At 37.3% G+C, this 27,457-nt stretch overlaps 1 protein-coding gene across 1 annotated transcript in view; it reads left to right on the forward strand.

Annotated features, from left to right (window-relative positions):
- Positions 1-3,605: 3,605 nt before the first annotated feature.
- The window catches only part of POT1 (protection of telomeres 1), a 60,712-nt gene continuing 36,860 nt past the window's right edge, over positions 3,606-27,457 (forward strand). The window contains exons 1-9 of the mRNA XM_084897673.1: positions 3,606-3,837; positions 6,513-6,711; positions 9,313-9,385; positions 10,450-10,541; positions 15,295-15,405; positions 16,189-16,236; positions 18,166-18,280; positions 23,749-23,879; positions 26,650-26,940. Coding sequence (XP_084753799.1) covers positions 6,589-6,711; positions 9,313-9,385; positions 10,450-10,541; positions 15,295-15,405; positions 16,189-16,236; positions 18,166-18,280; positions 23,749-23,879; positions 26,650-26,940 — 984 coding nt within the window. The 5' untranslated portion in view covers positions 3,606-3,837; positions 6,513-6,588. The remainder of the gene's footprint in view (positions 3,838-6,512; positions 6,712-9,312; positions 9,386-10,449; positions 10,542-15,294; positions 15,406-16,188; positions 16,237-18,165; positions 18,281-23,748; positions 23,880-26,649; positions 26,941-27,457) is intronic.

A 27,457-nucleotide genomic window follows, 5' to 3' on the forward strand; every position in this document is an offset into this window, starting at 1 on the left:
CAGGTGGCATGGCCCAAAGGAGAATGACCCCTTCCTATTCATAATGAAATCTTGCTCCTTCTTGCTTAGTCCATGCCTTTCTTCACGCAATGGGACTCCCTGTTATGCTAAGTTGGCTTTTAGTCTTTTATCTTCTCTTTCCAGAGAACCATTCACTCTCCCCCTAGTGTTTGGTTTGTCCCCTAGGATTCCTGAGGAAGGACTACATTTGATTTGAAGGAAACAAGAAGTTTTGCACTTCTGGTGCTCATTATTTATCAGTGAGAATCCCTCTCTCTTTTTTTTCATTCCTCACCTGAGAATATTTTTTCCATTGATTTTTTTTTCTTTTTTTCAGAGAGAGAGAGAGAGAAAGTGAGGGAAAGGAGGGGTAGAGAAAAATCAATGTGAGAGAGACATGTTGATTGGTTTGGGGCTGGGGACAATCAAGTATGTGCCCTTGGGTGGGAACTGAACCAATGACTTTTTGGTATGTGGTCCACCACTCTAACCACTTGGCTAAACTGGCCAGGGCAATGAGAATTTCATTTTAACTATTTTTAAAATTGAACTTTTTTTTAGATTGTAGATTATATCAAAACGTTCTTCTTTTCATCTTTAAAAATTATAACTTTTAATAGTTATTGCGTTGTCTTGAAGTAGCTTTAATGCTGTTTCAATAGGTATAGAAAAGCAGTAATGGATTGTTTTGGTTTCAATGCATTATGTAATTGATTCAATCTCTTTTTCCCTCTCTTATTATCTTAAATTGTACTGTATATTCAAGTTCAATTTTCTTTATTTGTAGGACAAACTAATTGCTAATCTTAGGGAAAGCAATATAAGTTCTTGAGCCATATGCATTCCAGCCTCTGCCAGTAATCAGGAGACTAAAGAAGAAACAAGATTAAAATTTACTTGAATGCATAAGAATTGTTTAGTCCTAGAGAAATGAGAATAATCACAATAAAAGCAGTTATAGACACTTTGTTAGATGTCTTCATTATACCAGAACATGAACATTTATAAGTAAATAGAGGAAAAGAAAAAACGTTGAAAAATTAAGTTGATAGAGGATAAGAGGGAAATTAAGAACATGTGGTAGCAAAATGAAACACTTAAAAAATATGAGCAAGAAAGACTAATTATTGTCCTTTTGGCTTAGAAATAAAGATCTTGATGGACAGTTTCAAAATATTTAGGCCCTACAATGTACCAGGTACAGCAGAAACTCTATGCAAATAATAGTACACAATTCTCCCTTCCTTTAATAAGCTTAGGCTGTGGAAGAATGTGTTTAAATGCTGATGCCAAAGAATAAAACAAAAACAAAAAAGCAGTTGAAGATATGCTAAAAGACAATATGATTGATGATGAAGGTAAAATGAAACTATCAAGATCCACATGGAGGTCTTCTCTTCGGAGGGAGGAACAGTTATTTCTAAGCTGAGTGAGGCCAGGATAGGAAGAGGAGTACTATCTAAGCACAGTTTTCACTTAAAAAAAAAAACAAAAAAACACCTTGTCACTGCTGATTCGTGCAGGGTCTATAAATACAGGGGTGGGAGGGAAGATAGACTAACACCTAACTAATGCTTCCTGCTGAAAAAAGTTACATTAATAACTGTTTCCTCCTGCAAATGTGTATCTAAAACAGATATTTTAGTTCAAATTAGCTTTGAAAATATTTGTTATTCTTTGACATATTTTATTGATTTTTTACAGAGAGGAAGGGAAAGGAGAGTTAGAAACATCGGTGAGAGAGAAACACTGATCAGCTGCCTCCTACACCGCCCCCACCAGGGATGTGCATGCCTTTGTACATGCCTTTGACCAGAATAGAACCTGGGACCTTTCAGTCCGCAGGCCAATGCTCCATCCACTGAGCCACACCACTCAGGGCTACGTAATTCTTTATTATTGTTTTGCACTTGTTGGTTTCACTGAAACGATCAGAGGCACGAATCATCAATTGGCAGAGGATTCACATTTTTAAAAATATTTTTTATTGATTTTTTTACATAGAGGAAGAGAGAGAGTTTAGAAACATAGATCAGTGTTTTTCAACCTTTTTTGGGCAAAGGCACACTTGTTTCATGAAAAAAATCACGAGGCACACCACCATTAGAAAATGTTAAAAAATTTAACTCTGTGCCTATATTGACTATATATAAAGTAATTCTCTTGAATAGGAATCAAATAAACACAAAGAAAGTATTTTATAATTACTTTATTATGAAATATTAAGTAAACAAAATAGTGAAAAATTATAAAATTCTTGTCTTGTCTGCACCTACGGCACAACAGGCAACATCTCGCGGCACACTAGTGTGCCGCGGAACAGCGGTTGAAAAACGCTGACATAGATGAGAGAGAGACATTGATCAGCCGCCTCTCGCACACCCCCTACTGGGGATGTGCCCACAACCAAGGTAGATGCCCTCGACCGGAATCGAACCCAGGACCTTTCAGTCCGCAGGCCGACACTCTATCCACTGAGCCAAACCGGTTTCGGTGAGGATTCACATTTAACAGGATCTTATCAAAATTCATGAGAGACCTTAACCAAGGCTGGAAAGTGCAGGGCCTGGGGGAGGACTCCCTCAGCCCAGGCCAGTTTTGCATGAAGAACTCATGGTTGTAACAGAACTTTATGGTTGCACTTCCCTCTCCCCAACATGCCCTTTCTCTGCACAAAAGAGCTTCCTGTGGTCTGGCTGCTTCAGGCATGTGGCTGGTCCTGGATGCTGGAATGAATTGCACTCCTTCCTGCCGCACCCCAGTCAGTCCTTTTAGCTCAAGGAATACCTGGCCCGCTTTTGGTCTGCGGTGAGCAGTTATTCATTACACACAAAATCATGGCCCTGTGGACCAGCGAAGAGGTCAATCAAGCCTGTCTGTGTTACAGAGATGCCGATCAAACAATGCAGGAGAGTTTGGAGAGATTCACTTTATTCACTGCGGTGGGCTTAGAGAAAATGAATTCAAATTCTAAGCAAGGCTACAAGCAGAACTTCCCTTTTTATTAAAGAGCCAGCCCTATGCGCACTTAGCGGTTATCTCGCTGCTGGCCTTGATAACAACACAGTTCTAGCCAATTAAAAAATGCACCTGGCATGGCATTGAGAGTATGGGCATATCTAGTCTCTGGCCTACAAGGTCACACAGCTAAGTTTATCTTCCTCATTATTCAAGCAGGCTAAAGGAGGCTATAAAGCAAACATTTTTTTTTAGAATAAGAGGCCATCTAAAAAACAGCAGAAAATTCTAAACAGCAGTTTTTTACAAAATAGGGGTTTTCCTTCTCATCTGCACACAGCCTTGCTGCTGGGCCGATTTCTTTGTAGCATGGACACCTGGACCACTGCATGGGGTAGGGGGTGGGAGAACTGGAGGTTAAAACAAGTGCCGTGTAACCAAGCCCACCGAAGCTTCCAGTCCAGCAAACGGAATCCCTGATCCCTTTTGGAATCATATTTAATTAGCACAGGAATTACCACCAGCTCCCGCCTACCCAGCGGGCGCTTCCGGCTCCAGCGCGGGAACTGACGGGGGCGGGGCTAAGGGAAGGCGGGAATCCGAGCGGGCGCTATGGTTGGCCCCGCCCCCTGTCTCTGGGCCGAGCGTGTCAAACTCACGGCCTGCGGGCCGCAAGCCTCATTTAAATAAACACGAGACCCGTTTTAACTTCCAGGGAAACGGACACGCTGGGAGCCGTCCGCCGTCCGCAGCGGGCGCGGGAGAAAACGGCGGCGACGGAGTCCCGGGGCTTAGCACGCATGCGTGGAGCTACGCCGCCGGCGCGCGGTGACGTCACGGGCGCGCCGGTCTGAACGCGGAGTTTTGCTGTGGAAGCCGGTGAGTCAGTTTCCGAGTCGCTTTGGAGTTTGTCCTGTGGGTCCAGGGAGGGTTGGGACCTGCGCCGGCTTAGTAAAGAGGCTGGTTAGTGTGGACCCGGCCAGCGGGGACGGAGTGGGTGCCGAGCAGATCTGGGTGCGCGTCCCTGTCGGGAGCCGCGGGGCTCAGCCTCCCGCGGGGCTTGGGGGCCGCTCGGTGGGGTTTCCCCCGTCCCCGCCCTCAGGGGGCGCTGCTGGCTCGGGACGGGTGGCGCGCACCCATCCACCCACTGTGACTGTGGGCACTAAGTGACTAGTAACTGTCCAGGGGGGAGGGCATGTATGGGAGTGGGGATGGGGGGTGGAGGTTGGTAAGGTATGTACACATATAATACCTTAATAAAAAAAATAATAAAAAATATTTTAGATTAGCTGGGGGGAAAAAAGAGTTTTTAGGAATAAGATTGAACCTGCAGTGCACACCAATTCGGTAGTCATTTCTTTGGGTTGTAGACGGGCGGGAGGCGGGAGGCAACAGATAGATTTTGGAGTAATTTGCTTTTTGGTTAATTACCGTTTGCCTACGCAATAATCAAACTGTCAAAGAGATTTAAAAAAATGAAGCCAAAACTTTCCTTGCCCAGTAGCTTGTACATTGTAAAGCATCACGGTGGTAAAGGCTATTCTTAGCTCAGTTTCCACAGATAGTAAGACTGACTTTTAGAAGTAGTTTTTTTTTTTTTTTTTTAATGCAAAACTAAAATCTCTGTTCTCTGTTCTGTTCCATTGAACTGTATGCCTGTTCTTGTGCCAGCACCAGGCTGTTTTGATTACAGCGGTTTTGTAGTATTATATGACTTGGTATCTGGTATTGTGATTTCTTAAGATTGCTTAAGCTATTCGGGTTTTTTGTTTGTATGTTTGTTTGTTTGTTTGTTTTTGGTTCCATATAAAATTTTGGAGTATTTGTTCCAGATCTGTGAGACATGCCATTGGTGTTTTAATGGGGATTGCATTGAATCTATAGATTGCTTTGGGTGGTATGGACATTTTAATGATGTTGATTCTACCAATCCATTAACATGGTATATTCTTCTACTTGTTTATAGCTTCCTCTATCTCTTTTTTCAGTGTCCTGTAGTTTTCGGAGTAGAAGTCTTTTACTTCTTTGGTTAAGTTCATTCCTAAGTATCTTATTTTTGTTGTTGTTGCTATGATAAATGGGGCTATTTGTTTAGTTTCTCTTTCTGAGAATTCATTATTGGCTTATAAAGATGCAATATATTTCTGAGTATTAATTTTGTATCTTGCTATATTGCCAAATTTATTTATTAAATATAGAAGTTTTTGGTGGAATCTATAGGGTTTTCTATGTACAATATGTCATGTGTGAATAACTAGAATTTTACTTTCTCCTTTCCAATTTGGTTGCCTTTTATTCCTTCTTCTTGTCTGATCCCTGTGGCTAAGATTTCCAGTACTGTGTTGAGTAGGAGTGCTGAAAGCTGATATCCCTGTCTCGTTCCTGTTCTTAGGGGAAATGGTTTTAGTTTTGCCCATTGAGTATGATGTTGGCTGTAGGTTTGTCATGTATGGCCTTTATTATGTTTAGATGTAATCCCTCTATTCACACTTTGCTCAGAGTTTTTATATCAAAAAATGGTGTTGGATTTTGTTGAGTGCTTTTTCTGCATCTATTGATATGAACACGTGATTTTTGTCTTTCAATATTTTTATGTGATGCATTATTCATTGGCAAATATTGACCCAGCCTTGCATCCCTGGCATAAATCCTACCCAAGCCATTATGCTCAATTAATATTTGACAAAGGAGGCAAGAATATACAATGTAGTCCAGATAGTCTCTTAAGTAAATAGCGCTGGGAAAATTGGATCAATACATGCAAAAAAAATGAAAGTAGACCACCAACTTAAACCAGATTCAAGAATAAACTCAGAATGGATGAAAGACTTAAATGTAAGATGTGAAACCATAAAAAATCTTAGAAGAAACCATAGGCAGCAAAATCTCAGACATCTCTCATAGAACTATGTTTACATATATGTTTACATATAATATGTTTACATCTCCTAGGGCAAAAGAAACTAAAGATAAAATAAACAAATGGGACTACATCAAAATAAAAAGCTTCTGCACAACAAAAGAAACCATCAACAAAATGAAAAGGTAGCCCACTGTATGGGAGAACATATTAACATATTTGGCAATGATACCTCAGATAAAGGTTGTATACACTGAGTGGCCAGATTACTATGATCTCTGAATGCATAATAATCTGGCCACTCAGTGTGTGTGTGTGTGTGTGTGTGTGTGTGTGTGTGTGTTACAGGCTTGTGCATGAATTTGTGCATGGGTGGGGTTCGGCCAGTCTGGCCAGGGGGAGGGGACAGGGGTGGTTAGCCAGCCTGCCTACTGGTCAAAATCCTGGTCGAGGGGACAATTTGCATATTAGCCTTTTATTATATAGGATATACACTGAGTGGCCAGATTATTATACATTCAGAGGTGTATATTGATCCTTATAATAAAATTATAGCATAATTCATTCTCTAGCTCTCGTCCGCCAACAGTGACAACTAACTAAAAGAAAAAGAAAAGCAAAACTAAGACATAGAAGCTTAAAGCAGAAATTGACTAGATTTTGTATAAAAAAAACCTGGTCTCTGTATTTTCAGCATCAAGATATCAACTTCCCTGATTGAGTTTGCTTTGGACAGCAGATCTGATATGCCACTGTAAAGCAGATCTGATATGCCACTGGAATTAATAAAAGAAGTCAATGGGGTGCCTGAAATTGAGCTGCTAAATAAACTACACAAAGTAGATTTCAGATCCCTACAGCTAGGTTGTGATTATAGCAAGGAATATGTCCAGGTAAGAATGTTCATAACTCAGAATAGTCATCTTTTGATTTTAGTAGTTAGATTGTTGTACATCTAGGTGTGGTTTTTCTTTGAATTTCTCCTGCTTCTTAGTAACTGACTACTTGGATCCATAAGTCATGTCTTTCATCAAGTTAGGGAAATTACTGGCTAACTAGAGGCTCGGTGCACAGGATTCGTGAGCTGGTGGGGGACATGGTCTGGGGGATCAGCCTGCCATGGGAGTGCCGTTCATCCCTGTCAGCTGAACAGCTGTGGACCTGCCCAAGCCGGTCAGTGAATGGCACTCCCATTGTGGGTGTGCACTGACCACCAGGGGCAGCTCCTACATTGAGTGTCTGCCCCCTGGTGGTCAGTGCACATCCTAACAACTGGTCTACCGGTTGTTCTGGTCATTCTGCTATTCGGTCGCTGGGCTATTATTATATAGGATGTTCCTTGGAATTTTTTTCCCCTCTGACATTATTACTCTTTTCTCCTTCTGGATGTCAGTTACATGTATGTTTGTATGTTAGGGTATTTGCTGGTGTCCTACAGTTCTCTTTTTCTTCAGCACTATTTTCTTTTTTGATGGAAAGAGATTTTTAGATTAATTTTTATTGATCTGTCTTCAAGTTCACTGAACCTTTTTTTCTGCCATGTCCAATATTCTGTTATGCATATTTAGTGAATTTTTCATTTTCATTATTTCACTTTAAGTTAGGGACTAAGGAGAAAATGATGGGATATAGGTGAGAGGTTTATTAGTATAATGAATACAAGAGTAAAGGAAAGAGAAATAAGGCTACATTTTGGTTTTGCCATTCTAATCAATATTCTCCATATAGATACTTGCCTCTCATCTCTCATTGGAAGTACTTCTCTTTTCCTAGATATCTTGTTATTTGGTTGCTTTCTGTTTTCAGCTCTGATGAGTCGAGAAAAATTGTGAATTTGTTCATTGTTCCACTTTTTTTCATTTCCAGCTTCCTACCTTCTGAGTGGAACTATTTACCTTTACTTTGACTGAATCATTTTGTGCTGCTGGTGGTTATATTTTTCTTTTTTTCTGATGCTTTTAAGTAAGATTGATTTATGAACATAGCTGTTTTTTTTTTGTTATTGTTGGCTATATCAAAGTTGGAATATTAGTTTAGAAGATATGTATGATAGGATCTCTTTTTAAACTTTATTAAACCAATTATATGTCTGTGTGGAAGTTTCCAAAGAGCTCTATAATATATTTTCTCTTAGAATCACTAAATTTTAGAGTTAAAAGAAATGATAAAAACTATCCAGATTCAATAATTTATTTTTTTGAAACTCTGATTAAGTACCTTTTTTGACTGACAGGATTACTTAGCTATAGAAGCAGAACAAAGACTAAACTGTATTTGTGCCTTAGGCAATTGATTTGTCTACACTGTCCTTATTTATTAGATTTATTAGATTGTCATTTTGTATTTTAAATTTTTTTCTTAATAAGTTTTCATTTCTTTCTAGGAGCAAACTTAATCTTTTCCTTTAGTAGAAAACAGTTTTACAGGCTAAAATAAAGTTGAAGTTGAGGTAGTTCATCTTTATATATAAAACAAGGATTTGGTAATATTAACTAACTAGTGGTCCGGTGCACAAAATTCAAGTGGGGGTGGGGGGTGTTCCTCAGCCTGGCCTGCACCCTCCAATCTGGGACCCCTTGAAGGATGTCTACTGCCTGTTTATAGGGATCGGGCCTAAACCAGCAGTCAGACATCCCTCTTGCAATCCAGGACTGCTGGCTCCTAACCACTCACCTGCCTGCCTGATTGCCCCTAGCAACTGTGCCTGCTGGACTGCTTGCCCCCAAATGCCCCCTCCCCCACCAGCCTGATCTCTCTAAACTGCCCCCTGTGCCAGTGTGCTTGCTCCCAACTGCCTCCCCTGCTGGCCCTGTGCACCCCCAACTGCCCCGCTGCTGGCCTGCTCACTACAAACTGCTCTCCCGCTGTTCTGATCACCTTCAACTGACCCCTACTGACAGCCTGCTCGCCCCCAACTGGCCTCCCCTGCTGGTCTGCTTACCCCCAGTGGCCCTGCCCCCACCAGCCTGATCACCCACAACTGCCCTCCCCTCTTGGCCTCTAACCGCCTCTACCTCAGCCCTGCCACCATGGCTTTGTCCAAAAAAATGTCCAGATGGTCTCCTGGAAGGTCTTCCAATCTAATTAACATATTACCCTTTTATTAATATAGATAGGATTAAATTACTTTATGGGTCGGGTGGGGAATTTGGAGATCAACCAAAGGACTTGAAGATACTGGAGCCTTGGGGGCTTGCTCTCAGGGGTGGAAATGGTTGGAGGTGAAATCAATCAGGGAAAAAGGAGACATATGTAAAAGTTAAGACAATAAAAAACAAACAAAAAAATACTAATTTATGAACAAAAGTATTTTTAGGCCCTTGTTTTTCTCTAGATAAATCATTTTCATATCTTAAAAATACTTACTTAAACATGGTACTTTGATTGCTTGAAAGATAAAAGTCAATTGCCTTTAAAAATGATTCCAATCTTTTTATCTTGGTATTATAATAACCTCTTGACTTTTCTGTGTAATTCTTTTTCTCTTATTCCAGGGAAAACTTTCACGTATCTCTCCTTTAACCTATGGTGGAAACAGAACATCTATTTTGAAGATTGGACTACAAGGTATATAAGATCATTTCTACTTAGTTTTTCCCCCGTAATATACAAATGGGTAACTTTGTATATATTGATAAATGTACACATACAGATAAATACACACCGAAGCACAATTTTACTGATACGATGATATAATCGAGTCTTAGCACTCGGCCTTGCTTCCGTGGTTATCGGAAGTGATTCCTAGAGAATGAAGATATGGAGATTCTTTCCCAAAGCCTAGAAAATCCAAATGAGGTGACATGTACAATGCTTATTTCTTACACCCAAGTAATTTTTATTTTCAAAATTGCAGATAGCTTGGTCTTTACACAGCTCTTTTACTCTTCAATATATGGGCGCTGGGGGAGACAACCACACTTGTCTAACTTAAAACTTAATATGCCAGGAACGGTAGTTACTAGAAGTTAAGTAATATTTGCGGGGTGATATTGTTATATTGTATAAAAATGAAACAATGAATATCTTGTTCAGTTTCTTTTGATTATAAATATAGGGAATTAAATAGAAAGTGGTCATTAGGTGATATTAATGTGATATTTACAGAAATTTATAGAACATATTCTATTTGAATATGGTCACTAGGTGATATTAATGTGATATTTACAGAAATTTATAGAACGTGTTCTATTTGAACCTTGTTATAGTTTTGGTTTTTGTGCCCAGTAGCATTCTCTTCATTGTTTTTGAAAGTAGTAAACCAAAATTGAATTGTAAACATTTTAATTATTCTTTATAATTACATTGTTTTTATTTTTTCAAATATTTTTAACTGATTTTTGAGAGACAGTGAGGAAAAGGGAGAGAGAGGGAGAAACATTGATGTGAGAGCTTAACGTCTATTGGCTGCTTCCTGCATGCCCCCTTCCAGGGATCAGCCCACAACCTGGGTACGTGCCCTATCCCAGAATGGAACCAGCAATCCTTTGGTGCACAGGAGGATGCCCAGGTAGCTGAGCCACTTCGGTCAGAGCAAAACTATTGTTTTTAGAATGTAGTTACCATCACTTTTCTTGTGTGTATAAAACTGTTATATTGAATAAGTGTTTTCTGTGTGTATTTTTCTCTAGAACAAGAAAATGCAGATTCAGAGAGTAACACCATCAATGTGTTATTTTTTGGAAAATTAGCAAAGGACTGTGCAAAAGTTTTCATTGAAGGGGTAAAATATTTTCATATTTATCATTTTAGAGGTGGGCTTAGAATTATTGATGATGCTATATTCATCCTCTAGACTCTTTTTAGAGATTCATTACATGTTTGCAGGTATGTAAAAGAATGATGCGTAAAGAAGCAGCATCTTTAAAATCGCAGCAACCCTAAGATTAGTAAAACTCAGCATTGACATAAAAAGGGACATTTTTTCCTCTTCATTTTAATTTTTAATGTTCAATAGAATGTCTTAAAGATATATACATTTACTCTCAAATTTTTTTGTTTTTGTTTTACTAAGTAACAATATGAGCAGTAGCTTCTGTATGTTTGTAATGTTTTTTTTCTTAAAAAAAAAAAAATCCTCACCTGAGTATATTTTTGGAAGGAAGGGCGACAGAGAGAGAAATATTGATGTGAGAGAGACACATCAATTGGTTGCCTCCCATATGCTTCCCAACCAGGGCCAAGGATTAAACCTACAACCCAAGTACATGCCCTTGACTAAGAATTAAACCCACATCCCTTTAGTTAGCAGGCTGACACTCTAACCACCAAACTTCACTGACAAGGGCTATAATATTTTCTTATAATTGTTTTAAAAATACTTGCCTGCTAAATCCTCATCAAAATGCTATCAAAACTAACCCAGCAGCATATTAAAGGAATAGATTCACAGACCAAGTGGGATTTATCCTAGGAGTGCAAGATAAGAAAACAAATCATTGCAATATATCACATTAAGAGAACAAAGGAAAAAAAGGAAATGATCATCTTAATTGATGCAGAAAAGGCATTTCATAAAACCCTACGCCTGTTCATAATCACAACACTTAAACAACTAGGAATAGAAGAGAACTTCCTCAACATTATAAAGTACATTTATGAAAAATTGACAACTAACATCTCAATGGTCAAAGATCGAAAGCATTTCCCCTGAGATTAGGAATACGATACAGGATGCTCACTTTCTCCGCTGCCACCCAACCTTGTATTGGAAGTAATTAAACTGTGACCTCTGGATTATAGGTTGATGCTCAACCACTGAGTCATACCAACTGGACAGTTTAACCAGTTTTTTTCTAATCTTTTACTAAAATTAGTCTATTACTAATCTTTGACATATGACATCTTTTTTTCTACTCTGTTACTAAGAATATTTTATTACATTTGTATGGAATTTCACAAGTTGCAAAGTGCTTCCATATGTTTATTATTTGATAAGCATAGTAATCTCTATTAATACCCTGTGGTGATGGTCATTAGTACTGTTCTGAAAATAAACATTCTAAGTCTAAGATTTGCTATAGCACTTGTAGTAAGTGGAGAAACTTATCTCCACAAATGTATTTTTTTCCTGTCTCAGGGAGAAATAGTGGGCTTGAATTAGGTCTTGAAACTATTTAGCTTAAGTATTGTTCTTATGTTGTCATAGCTTTGAAATATTCAAGCAATATGCAAAGGTATAACCAGAAAAGCAGACGCTGCCCCCCTCTACATCTGAACACACTCCCTTTGCCTTTTCCCATTGTACTGCACGCTATCTCTCTCTCTCTCTCTCTCTCTCTCTCTCTCTCTCTCAGTATCCTTTCAGCTTTTATAAATATATGTGGATAACTATATATGATATATATGCATAATTTTGTATCCGTATATTTTTTACCAAGTGACTTCATCTATCCATATTTTATAAATTGGTGTGGTTTTTTTTCCCCACAATATATCTTGGATATCTTAGAAGAGGATTTTGAAAATAATTACATGTTTTTGAATGTTAGGAATCTATTTGCTTATATATTAAATACATTTCCATCTTTATCTTTTAAGGTTCTAATATTAATTTTTTATTTGAGAAATAATATTAAAGGTTATAATATAATGAAATTAGCAGAACATGTATATTGCATCTACAAAATATATACTATATGTTAGATATTAGTATTTTATCTAACATGTGTAAAGTGTTTTCTTCTATTGAAATTTTAAAAATATTCTTTAGAATAGAATAGAACTATACTACCTAATTAGTACTTGTCAGATAATAGAGGATGCTAACAATGGTAAGTAGATTTCTCCTTTTTAAAATACAATGGTGAGGAGACTGAGGTCACAGTTTACATTCTTTCTGGTTTAAAATCCACAAATGCTGGTCATTTGGGAGGCCTAAATAGGCTATTTAATTCAGAGCTTACAGTATTAAGGTTAAAGATTATTGCCAAAGGTAAAACTTACTGCACAAAACAATGAATTTTCTGTTTAGATTCCTGCATCTTTATTTGTTTCGTGCTCATGACCTTGAGGTTAGCTCTGTATTTGAATACAACAAATATCTTAAAACATTAAAAAAAAAATTTTTTTTTAATATATTTTATTGATTTTTTTTTACAGAGAGGAAGGTAGAGGGACAGATAACTAGAAACATAGATGAGAGAGAAACATCAATCAGCCGCCTCCTGAACATCCCCCACTGGGGATGCGCCCGCAACCAAGGTACATGCCCTTGACCGGAATCGAATCTGGGACCCTTGAGGCTGCAGACTGACACTCTATCCACTGAGCCAAACCGACTTGGGCTAAAGAAATTTTTTAACAAAAGTTTAATTTTTGCTTTGCTAGACTAATGATACATTTTGCTGGAATACATATGTTCTCATTTTACCTCCCTCAGTATGAGACCCCCTTTTTTCTGCTTCTCCAGTTTTAGCTTCTAGTTAAAGTAAGTTTGAACATTTAATATGTGGATATAAAATACAAGGAAAGAATTGTGAGAGGGATGTCCGGCTGCCTAGGTCTTGCTGTCTGCCATTGGATTATTTTAAAAGAAATGGGCTGGGGCTTCTCTAGTTGCCTCCACCTCCCTTTGTCTGGGTCCTAGGGGAATCTTCCCAGGACAATGCTATTGGCCGCTGTACAGTTCATACCCTCTCCACAGCCCCACGTCCTGTTTGCTCTGGAAATTCAGTAATGGCCGGGCCATGTGCTGTTTCTTTTCTATGAAGGTAAACCAGAGGCGTGTTTCTTACAAATTCTCCCCTCTTTTTCGTTAACTGATTCGTTACCTGCTCTAAAACCTGTTTGATTTCTTAGAGGAAGGGAGCGGGAGAGAGTCCACAGGTTCATTGCTGGCTTCAGAGCAGTTGGAGTGGCAAAAAAGCACATCTCAGGGTTGGCCCATCCCTTTCTCCTCCAGCTGGCCCATTGTCCTTGCTCTGCTCATGTCTATCTGTCTGCCTACCACGTCCCCTCAAGGATCTTGGCTCTGAATTCTTTCAGGGAAAGGGGGCATCGGTGGCCTCTTCACTGCTTCCATGCTGAGGAGTGAAGGTTTCTCTCGGAGCCAAGAGAGTTTGATTAAACTTTAAATCTTTTACTAAAATCTTAATTTTTCATTTAAATCAGAGCCTACTGGTCTGAGATAATAAATTGAAAGCATTGCATATTTTTCTGTTTGTAAAAGTAATTTGTTCCAGAAGCCATCTTACTGTTTATTTTATTCCCCTTTAAAACAGTGAGGAAACATAGAGTAAGAAGGAACATTTTCTCCCATTTAACTATAAGGAGTTGAGATTATTAGCATTATCAGGATAGACCAGTGGTCGGCAAACTCATTAGTCAATAGAGCCAAATATCAACAGTACAACGACTGAAATTTCTTTTGAGAGCCAATTTTTTAAACTTAAACTTCTATCGCCATTTCTTCAAAATGAGCTTGCCCAGACCAGGGTATTTTGTGGAAGAGCCACACTCAAGGGGCCAAAGAGCCACATGTGGCTGCAAGCCGCAGTTTGCCGACCATGGGGATAGACACAATTGTTTGGCAATCACCTGAAGAAGAGTAAAAAAAGGAAAATTTTGCAGAGTTGGATATCTGGATAGGACTAGAGGTTTTAGAAAGACAATATAAGATCCTTTCATTGTCTCACAAACTATTTAAGGAGAGCCTGCTGTGTGCCAAACCCTGTAAATATAAAGCAGTCCCTGTCTTCAAGATGCTCACTGCCTAGTTAATGGATCCACATATAGAATCCTGGGAATAGAAACCAACCTTTGTATGTGCAAAGCTAAAGTCTTCTATACCAAAGGCTTCTACTTGGTAGAGATTAAGATTATTGAGAGAAACTGCCAAAAGCCCAGGAATTTTTTTATTTCAAGATTTGGGTGGTAAAATTAGTATGTAATGAAACAAGACAGAACTTGTTGAGTGTGTATGTTTTAGTGTTTGGAAAATAAGACAGTTGAACTGTAGTATAAGGTAGGCAGGACTAAATGGAGAGTGACTTCTTATTGCTATTATAAACCGTAATAGTTTATAGATGGGAATGTCTTATGTCTCAGACCCTGAACTTATAGGCGCATATATTAGCTTTGAAACAGTGTGGAGTTTTTGTACTGAGATGTCTTTCTCAAATCTGAGATTGTTTCATTTAAATTCCACTCATAATACTGTTGGATCATGCATTTTGTCTTCATTTTGTTTATTTGTACAAACTTATTGACATAAATTGAGATAAACATTGATTTTTGAAGCCCCGTTAAATAAATAAAATTTTCCAGATGATTTAGTGTTTTCTTGGTCTGTGAAGTGGGATATAATATCCATGGCTACACTGTTGGTACCCTTTTAGAGGAGGTAGTAGGCTTATATTTAGAAAACATTAAAAAAGTCCACCTAACCAGTTTCCATTTTATAGCAATGATTCCTGTTTAAAAATAATAAAAAATTATAGATATTTTGATAATAGAAACTTTTTTTTTTAATGTAGGACACCATTGCAGTGGCTAGTTTTATTGTTTCGTCTTCACCTACGACAAGCAAAGATGGTGAACATTGCTTATTTTTGAAAGCACTTGAGGACTTCAGGTCAACTGTTTATGTAAGTGTGTAACTTTTAGTCTCCGCTCATGTTATAGTTTTAATGAGGTAAAATGTCGGAATAGGAGTAGTGCTTCTATAAGTCTGCAATTTAATCTGGATTATTTTAATTTAATATTTTAAGTTTTAAAATAGAATTTTTTTCCTAACTTTATGGTTAGATGACTCCAGGTAGAAAAGAAAAGTCCCTTAAAGATAGTTACTTATTGATGAAAATGTTGAAACTTCACAGGCACTCCACACTTTATCTTATTCTTTGCATTTATATTGTCAGCCTCTTTGATGATCTATTTAAGTTGATCAGTTATCCCGTTTTAGGTAAAACTGATTTCCTCCTATCTTATTCTTTTATGAAGGTGCTCATTCTCTCTGTCTTCACTTTTTCCCTCCTCCAAACCCATCTCTACCCCCCACACACACTTGCAGACACCTTTTTGAGGAAAGCTGTCCTGCAGAGTTGGGTCAAGCCATGTGCTTACAGGCCAACATCTGCCTGTTTCTCTCTAGTGCACAGGGCATTATTGGGCTAAAAGTTGTCCTTAAAATTAATGAAGTAGTGTATTAAAATTAATAAGTAGACTGAAGCTTAGCTTAGACTACTTTGTACATATCACTGTTAATTTAAAAGCCATAACTTTATGCTACTGTGATGCGTTTGAATATTATATACAGGTTAAGTGTGTAGTTTTACTACAGTTAAAGGTCTATAATCTCATTGGAAGTTGTTGTATACAAATAAACCCTTTCTGTTTTTTGTGTGTGTGTGTGTTTTTTTTCCCCCCAGGTTTATGTTAAAGCTATAATACATTTTTCTACAGAGCCAATGTCTTTGGTAAGAGGATATTTACTTTAATTTAGAACATGTACATACACCCACATATACACAACTATAGATACACACATGAATATATACGTATCTTTATAATTTGATTTTGAAGTAATATTTGATACAGTGGGAAATTATAGTCTTTACTTTTTTGATATTTGATGTTCCATTCAAAGTATATATTTACCTAGTAATTAATACCTGGTTATTCTGTTGTCTGGAAGATCTGCTGGTGTTTTCACTAAGCTACATGCATAAGAAAACTGAAAAGGAAAAAAAATTATTTATGTGAAGACATTGGGATTTCTACTACTTTTAAACCTCAGCCAAATGTATTTCTTTTGTTTTAATCATATTGTACTTAAATAGATTATTATGTGTTGAATTATGTAATTAGAAGTAATTTATTAGGCTTATCAGACATTTTGCTTTTCTTTTTTTTCTCACCTTGAATATTTAATAAAACTTTGTTATGATAGCAATAGGAAGTTTCCTGTTTTTTACAGGTGAGCTTCTTGTAGCTGAGTGAAACTAGAAAGAAGCAAATTCTATATAATAAAAGGCTAATATACAAATCCACAGAATGGCAGAGCAACTGGTCACTATGATGCACACTTACCACCAGGGGACAGATGCTCAATGCAGGAGCTGCCCCCAGTGGTCAGTGCACTCCCAAGCGGGGGAGGGAGTGGTGCAGGGAGCACCACTCAGCCAGAAGCCAGGCTCACAGCTGGTGAGAACAGTAGCAGTGACCGGAGCCTCTCCTACTTCCACAGCAGGTGGACATCCCCTGAGGGGACCCATACTGCAAGAGGATGCGGGCTGGGCTGAGACACCAAACCCCAGTGTATGAATATTGTGTACTGGGCCTCTAGTATATTGATAAAGTTTAATACAAAATTTGTGTTCTATGTTCTTAAGCCCTTAGTTTCTAGTGGACAGAGTTCAGAGATTTTGTTTCTAATTGACAGTAACTACGAGGTACAGGTTTTAAATTCTGAATAATTATATAATGGTATAAATTGAATTTTTGATTTAGGGAAAGTATAACCAATTAAAGGATTAATGTACTTTGTTAAAAAAAAAAAAAAAAAAAAAGGTAAATTAATCCCAAATATTAGTATTTCTCAGAATTGGTATAAATAGATTAGGTTCAAATATTTGATGCATCCATGAACCCATAAATAAGGCAGAAGTAAACAAAGGAGCCTCTAAACTTGAGGAAAATGGTTGTTCAGAAAGCCCAGGTATTCCGAACTATTAGGGTATAACTTAGCTGCTCTGCATACATATATACTGGCTTATTTACATGGAAAGCCAGATTATAGTTAAGTTGTTTGTTGGCTATGAATTAACAAGTACATTACTTAGATGACCAAAATAGATATTGTCATTCATCTATATATTAGGGAGATATTTCTTAAGATAATATATTGGGTAATAGGACCAGATGTTTTAACTCTTTTATGGATTGTTTGACAAATATGTAGACTTATCCTTGGGAATCACTTTCCCTTTTCTTTCCAAACTTATATAGTTATTTCAGAAAATTTCATTGCTAATTACCATTTTTAATGTCTTTACACCATTTGTAATTAAAACCTGGCTTTATTTAGTCCAAAATAAAGTCTATTTCCCACAAGTTTTGAAATGATAATACTTTAGGGTTAAAAACAAGGACCAGAATCTTTTAAATATCATTTCTTCGAATTGTGTACAAATTATACCATTTATGATCATAGTTATTCCTAAGCTAAGTTAATACTAGTGGGTTATATAGTAACCTTTTAAGCTGAACATTTCCTTTTTCAAGCTTCAGTCTCTTTTCAGACACTCACAAGAAAAAAAAAATGTGGTTAGATGACTCATCTTTGATCATAATATGATTCTAAAATATAAATACATAATATTGCCTTATTTACTGTCTTTCTTCAGGTTCCAGCAACACGTTATACGTACACCCCACTGAATGAACTCAAAGGTGGCATGGTTGTCAATGTCTATGGTGTTGTGAAGTTCTTTAAGCCTCCATATCTAAGCAAAGGAACTGGTAGGTATTAAAATTGGTTAAGAATGTAATAGACTGGTACTGCTTTATTGGTTTCAGGAATACAGCTTCAGTATCCTGCCTTAGAAGCTCAAGTCATATTTATAATTGCCAACCAACACTCATGGGGTTTTTTTTGCTATTTTTAATTATAAAATAAATGTGGTCTTTAGATGCAGAAGATACTAAACAGCAATATGACAGCACATGTAAGTATTAAAACATCTATAAAACAGAAATATAGATAAACTATTATACTCTAGCAGTGATATGTAAATTACTTTTAATTCTAGTCTAGAAGCTAAAAAGCAAAAGTATAAAAAATAATTACCAGTAAACATAAGTTAATGAATACACAATATTAAAAGATATAAATTGTGGCATCAATAATGTAAAGTGCGTATGTGGGGGAGTAAAAGTAGAGTTTTTGTATGTGATATAACTTTATTTTTTATCAGTTTAAGTTAGATATTATAACTATAAGTGGTTTTATGTAAACTTTTGGTAACCACAGAGAAAATACCTATAGATGAAAGACAAGAAAACAAGAAAGGAATAAGGTGAAGCACAGGAAGACTGTAACAGGAAACAAGGAACAAAAGAGCTACAGGACAGACTGAAAACAAGAGCAAATTGGCAGGAGTAAATCCTCTATCAGTAATCCTATATAATAAAGCGGTAATATGCAAATTGACCCTCACACCTTCACAAAATGGCTGCCTATGACCAAGCCAGCAAGGGGGTTAGTGAGGGATGATCAAAGGCTGAATGAGCAGGCTGCATGGGGCAACCAGGCCAGCAGGGGGGTTACTGAAGGATGGCCAAATGAGTGAACAGCAGGCTGTGTGGGGTGACCAGGCTGGCAAGGGAGGGGGCATGTGGGGTGACCAGGCCAGTAGGGGGGGCAGTTGGGGACAATTAGGCTGGCAGAGGGGGCAGTGAAGGGCGATCAGGCCAACAAGGGGGAGGGGCAGATAGGGGCAGGCAGGCAGGCAGGTGAGCAATTAGGAGCCAGCAGTCCAGATTTGTGAGAGGGATGTCTGACTGCTGGTTTAGACCTGATTCCTGGGATCAGGCCTAAACCAGCAGTCTGACATCTCCCAAGGGGTCCTGGATTGGATAGGGTGCAGGTTGGGCCGAGGGGGGGACCCACCCATGCACGAATTTTGTGCACTGGACCTCTAATCCTATGTAATAAAAGACTAATAAGCAAATGGACCAAATGGCGGAATGACCAGTCCTATAATGCACACTGACCACCAGGGGGCAGACACTCAATGCAGGCGCTGCCCCCTGGTATCAATGCACTTTTATGGGGAGCGCTGCTCAGCCAGAAGCCAGACTCATGGCTGGCAAGTGCAGTGGCAGTGGTGGGAACCTCTCCTGCCTCTGCAACAGTTGAATATCCCCCAAGGGATCCTGGACCGTGAGAGGGCACAGGGCAGGCTAAAAGAAACCCCCCCAAATGCATGAATTTTGTGCACTGGGCCTCTAGTTTAATACACTGGGATTAACATTAAGCACCGAGCCTGTTTTGTCTTCCAGACAGAAAGTATAGTCTCAGTTTTAACCATTTTGCAGTCTTGCCTCCTTATGAAAGTGATGATAACTATAGAGCCTATTCCAGAAAATACATGTACATACATAAAAATTAAGCATATACTATCAAAGGTTCATGTCCCCACCCTTTGAGTTCCACATTGCAAACAAACTCCTGATCTGTAGTATGTTCATACTTATTTATTTGAATAGCCAGTTAATATCAAAATCACTACAGACATTCTTGATTTAATATATAGCAATTAAAACAAAAATAAACACATAGGGTTCTTTTGTTTGTTTGCTCATACATTAATTTATTTAACAAAAATTTATTGGGTGCTATGTATATACCAGATACAGCAGGTCCTTGGGTTATGTTGGAGATCCGTTCCTACGGTGCAACAAACGCAATTTTCAATTTTTGCTGTAAGTCGGAACCTACCTACATAAACATCTATGTCACTCACATGGAGCACTTACAGCAGTAATGAAGTGAAACAGTAAAAAAAATGTAAAAGAAAGATAACAATTCCTGACCTTTATTTGTAGTAAATAAATGATAAAAAACTTAAAGCACTGAGCTTATTTATTTTAATTTTTATTTTTATAAGTAAAGGGGAGATGATGTATGTCCAGTCCGATGTATCTCAAGGACAGTCTGTATAATCTAGTGGGTATAGACCAGATACGCTGCTTAATATATTTTAATGCATGGACACCCCCTGCCCAACAATGAATTAATTATCCAGCCCAAAATGTCAGCACTGTTGAGGTTGAGAAATCCTACTCTAAATCATACTTTATTCATGCCTGTAGGTTAGATGCTCCCCTGTGTGCTCCCAAAGTACCCGTTAGTGCACTGGTCACACTGACTTAATTACCTATTTGACTCTAGCTTCTCTCCCTGCTACAGCTCTAGCATGATCTTTAGTATATATCAGGCCTTCAGTGTTTAATGTGTGAACAAATTAACATTTAATTCATATATCTTTATTTTTAGTCATGTGTATGTATAATTATGGAAAATTTTAAAGAAAGATTCTTACAGTAATTACACTAGAAATTGCAGATTTTGCTTTTACTGCTTTATTTCTTCCTAAGACTGGAAAGAGAGTCTGAGTTTGGGGGTTCATGCACTCTCTCTTTCTTAGGGAAATGAATTTAATAATCAGAATATCTGCTGTTTAAGTCACATTAACTCTTACAAAGTTATCTTCAATTTGTGATAAATTCTGGACCAACGTAAATCTACTATTTGAACTTTGAGTGCATCACATATTCAAGGAAATAAGGCATGTTGAAATTTGAGTAATATTATCTACAAGCTATTTAAGAGAGAAAGGGTCTGAGGTGTGTATTAAACGCTTTAGTTTAAGTTATATTAAAAATAAAAGGCATACAAGGTAGAAAGTAGTGTGACTGAGAGAGAAGATAAAAAAGTGCAGTGCAAAACGGAGGTCAGAGGGGAAGACTGCTTGTAGTTGTGGGCATCTGAGAAGGCATTGGGAGAAGGGACTTTCTGGATGTATGAGCCCTTGAAGAGTACATGTAATTATACCACTTGTAAGAGAATTTTTAATGGTTTATCTCATTTAATCTTCACAAAACCCTGTGTATTAGATTCTTATTGTTACTCCCATTTTACAGTTGAAAAACAGGAGACAATTTAAGAGGTTTGCTAAAGGTCACTGATGTGATAGAGCTAGCATTTGACTTGAATAAATTCAGGCAGCACAGTGTATGAAGAAAGCATATACATTGGGCACTGAATATCAATATACTTTTATAGGTAAATTAAATATATTTTTGTTGTTTGGTCTTTCTTGTTTTAAATACAACCTTTGTGAAGATAAGAGATCATTGCTTGTCTTTGTAATTTCAGAATAACAGTTATGAACTATGAACTCGTGGAATACCTATCTGTGTACCTACTTACCTTTTTATTTAATCTCTTTCACTATATATATCAAAAGGTCATAGTGATTATGCTTCCTTTTCTTTCCTGCTTCCCATGATCATTTGCAATATAATAAAAACACAAAGGGAAATTATATAACCTCACACCAGCCTACTAAAGAGAGTGCTGTTATATGTGTTGTATGATGCTTCCTTATGAAACAAAGATTGTAGCATATAATATGACCTTGATTTGGTGATTTGCCATCATAGCTTTTACTTGAATGTTTCAATAAAATTTTATATGAACGGAAAGCTGTAGCCGAAATACTGATTAGTTTAAAAGCAGTGTTGTAGTAGATAAAATGGTGAAGCAGCTTTCAGGAAGTATTTTTATGTGAGTTACATAATTTATCCATGGATGATTCTTTGATTAAGGACCTTGCTTGGATGTACTCTCAACTTTTTCTTATAATAAAACTCCAAAGTAATTTATACTTAATCATTCTGAGGAAATTAAGTGAATTGCTCAAGATTGCAGAGCATAGGGCTTAATTTATCATTTGTTATCTTTTCCATATTTATATCAAGGTACATGAAGTATTGCCTAGGCATTAAAGTAGTTAAATACTTTGTCAACAGTTTAAAAATGAAGTCTTACTAATGCATTAAAGTAGTTAAAGTCAGTACAGTAAAGGTTGAATACTTTTTTAGAGATTATGTACTCTTTGGTAAAGTAAGAATACTTAATTAATGTATTTTTTTACTGTTTCTACCTTCCCTGCTGATGTTAGCTATCAAGAAAATAGAATATGACCTTCTTAGGCTTTTAACTTTATTATTAAAATGTGAAGTTATAAGTTGTCTTTAATTCCACAAGTTAATTTTTTCTTCATTTGGGACTAAGTAAAAAGTGAATCATGGGAAATAAATATTTTCATTTTATGTAGTCATTATTGAAGGATTATGTATGTATGTTTGTATTTGGTAGAACACTTCTTAGAGTAGTTAAATAGAACTTATTTTAGTAGTTTGCCTGTTTAGTATTTGTTAAAACGGGTAACCTGTGCCCATCCAGTGTGACTCGGTTGGTTGAGTGTAATCCCATGCACCAAGATGTCACTGGTTCTATTCCTGGTTAGAGGCAGCTGCCCTCCCCTGCAAGCCTGATCACCCCCAACTGCCCTCCCTTTCAGGGCTGGTCCCACATATGCCCTCCCCTGCTGGCCATCTTGTGGAGGCCATCTTGTGTCCACATGGGGGTGGCCATCTTGTGTGTTGGAGTATGGTCAATTTGCATATCAACTCTTTATTAGATAGGATATTGTAATTACTAGGCTCTTGCAAAGGACACAAGTCAACATATTTTTGAGTGTGCAATTTTCTGAAACTTGTATATTAAAAATCAGCATATGTTGCAATTTTACTACCAACAATAGTTGAAGTTATTGTTTCCATTGCAACTCAATTATCATTAATTGTTTTCCAGTTTAAATTATATAAAATATTTCTTTCTGTAGTGTGTAAACTCATAAAGGTAACTAATAAATCATTTCCCATTTGAGTTTGTTAAATAATTCTCAATGTTTTGTTCATTCATTGGAATTACATATTTATTGTGATATCCAGATTTTATAAACAGTTCTCATGGGACTTTTATGCAGTATATTGACTCATCTTCAGATTTGTTGCAAACATCTTTTAGTCTGTTGCTTTCACTCTACAGTTGTTTATTTTATAAATTATATTATGGTGAATGTTTTTATCTGAATCATGATTTTAAATTTTGGTGTAATATAAAGTTATTGCCACTCCAGATAAGTTATAGTAAGATTTTAATTTTTGTTTTACCAAATTTAGTTTTTGTGAAACACTTGTAAAATAATTTTGTAGTGCATTTTGAGAGCAAAGAAAATGCCTCTGTGTTTTTATCTTATTCTTAGAATACGTAAAGGCATAAAGTTTGTTTGATATTTTGAACTGAAATCTTTTGAAATAATAAAAGTCAGGTAAAATATTCTTGTGTTTTCCAGATTATTGTTCGGTTGTTACAATTGTGGACCAGACAAATGTAAAGTTAACCTGCCTGCTCTTTAGTGGAAATTATGAAAGCCTTCCAATAATTTATAAAAACGGAGATATTGTTCGCTTTCACAGGCTGAAGGTATAATTCATACTGTCTAGAACTTATATTTTTTAAGAGAGCACTGTATTCACTAAAACTAGTTAGCCCTAATTATATGGTTGCTTTGTTAGAACATGATATCAAGCATTTTCAAGAGATGAGAAGAATTGTAAGTTATATCCGACTTCAAATAATGTATATTAGGAAACCTCTTTATGTGTGCCAGCTGCCTTTCTCCCATACAAATGTGTTAGATGCTATGATTCTGACTGGTTGTGCTCTGTCTTCTTGCTTCTAAATATAGATCGATGTTTTAAATGTTTTCCATGAATACAGAACTTAGTTTTTAAAAAGTCTTAGGTTAACAACAACAAAAGTGTATAAAGATTGGGAGATTATATTATTCATTCCTGATTGTTGTATTAATTCTGTTACAATGAAAGCATTGAGAAATTAAATATAAAGTCAAAACAAGTTGATCAAATGTGTTAAAATTGAGCAGATATTTAGATAATTTTAAAGTTATGCTGACAGTTAAATAATTAAATATAAGAAAACCTTTGATATAAAAGTAAAGCTATTAAGTAGTATGTGTGATTTTTAAATCAGTTTTTCAGTATTTTAATATTTTCAGTCCCTTAGGTTTTAAGCATTTCACTCCCTCATTTTTTTCTCCTGTTACATGGGTTTCCATGCAACTCCTTCCTTATCTTGGTTGTCTTTTTTTTCTAAGTACTTCAGTTTGTTTGTGTCCCTCATGCTCAACGTGATACTTATAAATGAGCACAACATTCCAGGTGTGATATATTCTGTGGTGGGAATTACTTCTCATGATCTATCAGTACTTTTCCCCTAAGAATAGATGAATAGTAGAAATATGTTCATAAAGATAAAAATCCTATATAATAAAGAGGTGATATGCAAATTGACCATCACTCTAACACACAAGATGGTAGCCCCCATGTAGACACAAGATGGCCACCACAAGATGGCTGGCAATGGAAGAAAGTTGTGGGTGATCAGGCCAGCAGGGGAGGGCAGTTGGGAGCGACCAGGCCTGCAGGGGAGGGCATTTGGGGGTGACCAGGCCAGCAGGGGAGGGCAGTTGTGTTGGGAGCAACCAGGCCTGCAGGGGAGGGCAGTTGGAGGTGACCGGCTTGGCAGGAGAGGGCAGTTGGAGGTTACCAGGCTAGCAGGGGAGGGCACTTGGGGGTTACCAGGCCAGCAGGGGAGGGCAGTTGGGGTAATCAGGCTGGCAGGGAGGGCAATTGGGGGCAATCGGGCTGGCAGGGGAGCAGTTAGGCATTGACCAGACTGCCAGGGAAGTGGTTAGGGGGTGATCAGCCCCGCAGGCAGAAGCGGTTAGTAGCAATCAGGCAGGCAGGCAAGCGTTTGGGAGCTAGCAGTCCTGGATTGTGAGAGGGACGTCCAACTACCCGTTTTTGGGATCGGACCTAAACTGGCAGCCGGACATCCCTCAAGGGGTCCCAGTTTGAAGAGGGTACAGGCTAGACTGAGTGACACATACACACACACACCCCTTTGTGCACAAATTTTGTGCACCGGGCCTCTAGTTTTTATATAAATGAAACTGAGAAGGTCCATAGGTAGCATGCCTTCACTATAAGAAAGTATTCAGGGCAAAGAGGAATGAAAAAGAAAGAAATGGTTAATGAACAAATATGAAAGACAGTGTTTTGTATTTCTGTGATTTAAAATACATATGGCTATTTAAAAGAAAAACAATTATTTTGGAAGGTGAAGTGTGAGATATGTAGGAAAACATGACACCAACAGCACAAAGGATTATGGGATGGTTAAATGGAATTATGCCACTGAAGATTGTTACCTTTAGAGGTTACAATAGGACACTTTGAGTAAAAAGTGTAAGATGGGATAGGACAAGTGGGAAGTGGGAAGTGGAAAAGAGGAAGTGTTCCAAACTGACTGAGATGTTAGGATGCAGCCATAGCTAAGGAGAAGTCAATGGGACACATATTGTTTAAAATAAGACAGGAAAGAAACAATAGAAAAAAAATGTAAAAAGAAGATAAGAAATAACCATATTAATAGTTACTACATTTTCTTGTGGAAGAAAAAAATAGATAAAAAGCAAGAATCAAATATATCTCTACAAGAAATAAAGATGCAAACAAGTTGGAAGCAGAGCTGTAGAAAAGATATGATATACCAAGCAAATAGTAAGTAAAAAATAAAATGAGTACTAATATCAGACAGTTTACAAAAGATCAGAATGGGGGAGCATTTCACAAGGTCACCAGAGGGTTGCTTTGTAAATACGTATCACAGATGCATGTGCATCTAATAACTGAGCTTGAACATTTAGAAAGCTAAAGTGGCATATCTCACTCAGCCCTCTCAGGCTGATGAAACCTTAGCCTCACTTGCATTTAATTCACTACAAACTTACATGTTAGGTGATCTAGTTATGCTCATAAATAACTGACACTTGTTATTTTTCCTTCTGTAAATTCTCTTAAACCTAATAAATATAAAAGTACAAGCTTGGTAAGGACTAGGGAGTCTAACACCTAGTTCTGTAGAAAATAGAAATAGATTTTGCTTAGTGTTTTACAGTTTGTGTGGTGTTTGCAGATCTTGATGGAGCCCAGTTGATTTTAAAATTCATATACTATTGATAATTAAATGAAATACTAAAGAATTATGTCCTCTGTTAACGATACTGGCAAGATTTTATCATCTTTCAGATTTTCAGTTCCCAGGTTTTGTATCAGTAAGCAGTTTTATGTGTTTCTGTCTTGTTTTCTACTTTGCCCCCCTTTCTTAGATCCAAGTATATAAAAATGAGACCCAAGGTATCACCAGCTCTGGCTTTGCGTCTTTGACATTTGAGGGAACTTTGGGGGCTCCTGTTATACCTCGTACTTCGAGCAAGTATTTTAACTTCACAACTGAGGACCACAAGATGGTAGAAACCTTACGTACTTGGGCATCTGTTCATATTCCACCTTCTTCGACGTTAGTAAAATTATGTGATGTTCAGTCCATGCAGTACTTTGACCTGACTTGTCAGCTCTTGGGCAAAGCTCAAGTGGATGGAGCATCATTTCTCCTAAAGGTGGGTATTTTTAAATACTTGCAATTATTAATTAGTACCACCTACATGTCTATAAGGTACTTATGTTTTAGCATTCTGATGGAATAATTATATATACTATGTGATATACGATGAACTTAAACTCTAGCTTAGCATTTCTGATAAGCCTGGATATTCATGCAACTCTACTCCTGCATTTCCCTTTATCCTGTATGTCTACAGAAAGAGTGTTATCAGATCTACATTTTAAATATAGTACTCTTTGTTACATTTATTAATTGAGTACTAATAAAATGTGTATTTCTTATGTTAGTACTAAAAATACTGCTGATTTTTAGTTGCAGTTCTACATATGCATATTTCTGCTTCCTTGTCAAGGTGGCCTTCTCATTTACTCTCTTGGCCCTTTGATGCCACGTTCTCCTCTCATGTCATTTCTCTGCCTGCTTCCTGGGTCGGCCATGGTTTTGAAGTGTTTGTTGCTCTTTTTATGTTTTTAAATCAACAGAATTTAAAAAGTGCCATGAGCCGAAACCGG

Source organism: Pipistrellus hanaki (genome assembly GCF_964339955.1).
Source record: "Pipistrellus hanaki genome assembly, chromosome: 10".
In the NCBI taxonomy this organism is placed as follows: domain Eukaryota; kingdom Metazoa; phylum Chordata; class Mammalia; order Chiroptera; family Vespertilionidae; genus Pipistrellus; species Pipistrellus hanaki.